We start from the raw sequence: 3,944 nt of genomic DNA on the forward strand, positions 1-3,944 counted from the left end.
CTCATGTGATAGATACCCGAGTAAGTGGGGTCAGGTTGGAAGACGTGCCCGTTATGAGGGATTTTCCGGATGTGTTTCCTGAGGAGTTACCAAGATTGCCTCCGGAAAGGGAAGTCGACTTTCCCATTGAATTAATTCCGGGTACCGTACCTATTTCTCTACCACCGTATCGGATGGCTCCATTGAATTATGCTCATGTCGTGTGATTTAATTATTATTTTATTGTGATTTAATTTATTTATTATGCATGAGCAAAGTATATTTCAGTAATAATCGTACGTGGTTTTAAGTATTATTTTTCGGGCATAATTGGTTTAAATATTTTATGAAAATATTTGTTTAAATTGGTGGTTTAATTTTATAATTATGCCCACGGTATTTTATGTGTTGAACCTTGTATTACGAGAAAAATTATGGTTTTATTGGTTATCGATGTTTTCGTACCGGGTTGTTAAATGAAAATATGTGGGATGGTATTTTGTGAAAATTGGTATATTTCCCACGGTAATTTTGGAAAGAACGGTACGGTTGATTTAATAATTATTTTAGACGCATTCATATAGTATTGATGTTCTGGTGTATGTATATGGTTAGCGCGCAAGTATTATGTCTCCTGTGGTTGCCATTGGACCGTGGGTAGGCAAGTTTGATATTGGCCACAGCCGCCCTCCTCCTTGGCCGGGATGACGGTTTCAGCAGCAGTACTGTCTGGACGCCGAAGTGCTGTTTGCAAGTTTCTCTCTTTAATCTCCCCGCCAGTCGGTGCTCAGGACGCTGGGTATCGGAGGACATCACCGGTATATGCTGTGGTGCGTCAAGTGTAATTTTCAGATAAAGTTTCAAACCCTAAAAGTGTTCAAAAATCATTTATTATGATATATTACATTTTAATTATATTTGTGGTATTTATTTATTTATAGTTTGTTAACTGGTTTGATCCCTTGGTTTTCGGGAAATACGAATATCGGGTTTTGTGAAAATGTTTTAAAAAGGAAACATTTCTAACGGAGTGACTAGTGAGAGTTTTGAGGGAAAATTATTATTTCCAACTGTCATGGTTTATTTACCTATTTATTGTTGGTATTAATTCAATTCCCTTATTTGTTATATTATTATTATTACTCTTAAAAGTATTTAGTAGCTAGGGTCACTCATTGAGATGATTAGCATCTCACGTTTTTAAGTTCCGTTCCCTTAGGTGCAAGAGGTGGTAGACGTTCTTCTGGGGAGAACAAATTCTCCTCCGCTATCGTGTTTCGAGAAGTACTTTTGTACTCCTTCATTTCAGTTGTATTATTTCTTTCATCTCTATTGTATTTTTCTATTGAATAGCACTTCATGAAGCTCTGTATACTATTTGGACACCTATGTTTTATTTATGCACTGGGTTGCTGTTGTTGTTGTGAAGTACTGTAAATTTGTGTAATCAATTTGTAGTTTTGTGGGAGGTATAAGGGGATGAATATAGATGTGCGATTTCAGTGCAGGTAATTTTTGGTAAGTCCTACCCTTAGGGGAGGTGCTGCCGAATTTTCCGGTGGAAGGTTCGGTGGTATTTCCCTGGGATCAGGACTTGTCTAGGATTCCGGGGAGGAATTCTGGACAGGTCCTGACAGTTTCTCTATCAATTTGATAGTCTTCAGGAAACAATGAGCAATATAAAAAGCACTGTTGCACTTTTGGATCTTTCAACTGATCGTAGCTGTACTTTAATACTTGAAGTACCTCAATTCCAATGTCATCATCATGCTCTGCCGCTGGTTCTTTCAATTTTTCAAGTGCATCTCTCCACTCACTTATGTCTTCGACCCCCTTCATGGATCCTGGCACGGTTTTTATTGCAAGAGGAAGACCAGAACATTTTCCTGTGAGAGACTTTGCAATGGGCTCAATTTCAGGCGAAAGTGCTCTGCCATGCCCAAATATCTCAGTAAATAACTCCCATGCTTCGTTCCTAGAAAGTGGCTCCACCTTGATATGCTCTTCGCAACCTATCCTTCGGCAAACCTCTAAGGATCGACTTGTTAAAATCAACTTAAATCCATTTCCACGAGAAGGAATTCCCAACTCATCTATTGTAAAATGTTTCCAAACATCATCTAAGATGAGCACAAAGTTATTCATTTTTCTCAAGCACCGTTCCAGTTTCGCAGCCCTTTTGATCTTATGATCCTCATTTTCTATGTCAAGGCCAACAGCTTTTGCAATGTCACTCTGCAGTTTATGAATATTAAAGTACTGTGACACGGGCACCCAAGAAACTCTGGAGTTTGGACAATTACGAAGCTCATTGTGAATATATGTACCGAAGGTTGTTTTACCAACTCCCCCCATTCCATATATGCCAATTTTTGAGACATCATCGCTCCTCAACCATTCGCATATCACATTCTTATGTTGCCGAAATGATTGACCGATTAATTTTGTTGTAATTAAGTCAGTCTGTTGGTTGCCATGTACCCGAAGTGTAAGCCCATCAGGAAATTGACCTTGCCGAATGAGCTCTGTCACTCCTGCAGTTAATCTTGCTATTTTCGATTCATGTAGCAAATTTGAAAAACGCCAGCTACTTTCAAGAACTTGTTGCTCCATCATCTCAACTTCATTTGCTATGCTTGCAGCATTTGCCAACCAATTTTCAACTACTTTCCTTCGTTTTTTCAACAATAAGCCTTCTGCATATTCGAGCTCTGCCTTGACATCTTCTTCTCTACTCTTTAAATGGTCGCATTTCCTTTTTAATTTCTTCATCTTTTCATCAATGCCCTCATAATTTATTACTCCTTGCGCAACCTTCTTCAGAGTCTCCATACCTAACAAAATTAGTACATGAAGATTAAAGCAACAATCCAAAATATTCAACAATTCTAAAAGACAAATATTTAATCTGCTTAAACAGGGAAATGTTTAACTCAAACAAATCAATAATTAGAAAAATAAAATCTTTTTATCAAAAAAAAAAAAAAAATTGATCGTCAAGCAAAAAGCATCACAACTAAGGCCAATTAAACATCCACTACAGAATAAGACACATTTTTATGGTGAATAAGCCATAAAGAAAATCAAATGAGTCTTCACTAAATGTTTCATCTGGTCAAATTAGAAGCTCACATTAATATTAACGTTTAACAAAACATAAAATATTAATATTGGTTCATAATGATGATAACTCATTGCACCTGTGTAGAATTAATCAACATAAAATAGCAAATTAAAATGAGATATTTCATCAAGAAAGAAAATAAAAACGAGCAACTATATATACAGATCTAGAATTTATCAAGTTATATATATATATATATATATATATCCAAGCATGCATCACTATTTAATTAGTAACTAGAGTTTAATACATATACTATTTTTATATATATCTATTTAATTTATTAAAAAAACAAATATATATATATATATATATATTTAATTATTTTTCTGTTCATTTTGTATTTTGTTTAAGTTAGGAGTTAGCATTACTATATTCATTTAGTCATTTTGTAATTAGGGACTATTTTTTTATTATTGGTTTTACTAGTTAGTTTGTTTAACAATCTTAGTCGTTTCTCATAAAATATTCATGAGTTTGAGTTTAAAAAAAAAAAATAGTGTTGAAATATAATTCAAGAAGAACAATGCAGATATTCTCCTAATACGTTGATGCTGAGGTATTGCTGTCAATTACCAAAAAGAGGTATTGCTGTCAAAGACTGATTATTATTATTATGATTTTTTTTAGTGAAACTATGCAAGTTTTTGTTTTGTTTTTTTTTTTTTTTTTTGTGAGAAATTGTAAGGTCTTCTTTAAGCTTGAGTATGTAATCTGGTGTACTCTTTAAATGGTCGCAATTCCATTTTAATTTCTTCATCTTTTCATCAATGCCCTCATAATTTATTGCTCAACCTAGAACGTTCATCGCATTGACCGTACCTAACAAAATTAGTGCATG

General features: G+C 34.6%; 1 protein-coding gene across 1 annotated transcript; it reads right to left on the reverse strand.

Moving 5' to 3' along the window:
* Nucleotides 1–1,470: 1,470 nt before the first annotated feature.
* On the reverse strand, nt 1,471–2,811 carry LOC132803188 (disease resistance protein SUMM2-like). The gene has a single exon (XM_060815464.1). The coding sequence runs from the start codon at nt 2,809–2,811 to the stop codon at nt 1,567–1,569; it is 1,245 nt and encodes a 414-aa protein (XP_060671447.1). The 3' UTR covers nt 1,471–1,566.
* Between the last annotated feature and the right edge of the window lie 1,133 nt (nt 2,812–3,944).

The sequence above is a fragment of the Ziziphus jujuba genome, chromosome 3 (genome assembly GCF_031755915.1).
Source record: "Ziziphus jujuba cultivar Dongzao chromosome 3, ASM3175591v1".
NCBI classification, from domain to species: Eukaryota; Viridiplantae; Streptophyta; class Magnoliopsida; order Rosales; family Rhamnaceae; genus Ziziphus; species Ziziphus jujuba.

Excerpts from the sequence above, each read along its gene's own strand:
- LOC132803188 (XM_060815464.1), bottom strand. The coding sequence starts at position 2,811 with ATGGAGACTCTGAAGAAGGTTGCGCAAGGAGTAATAAATTATGAGGGC.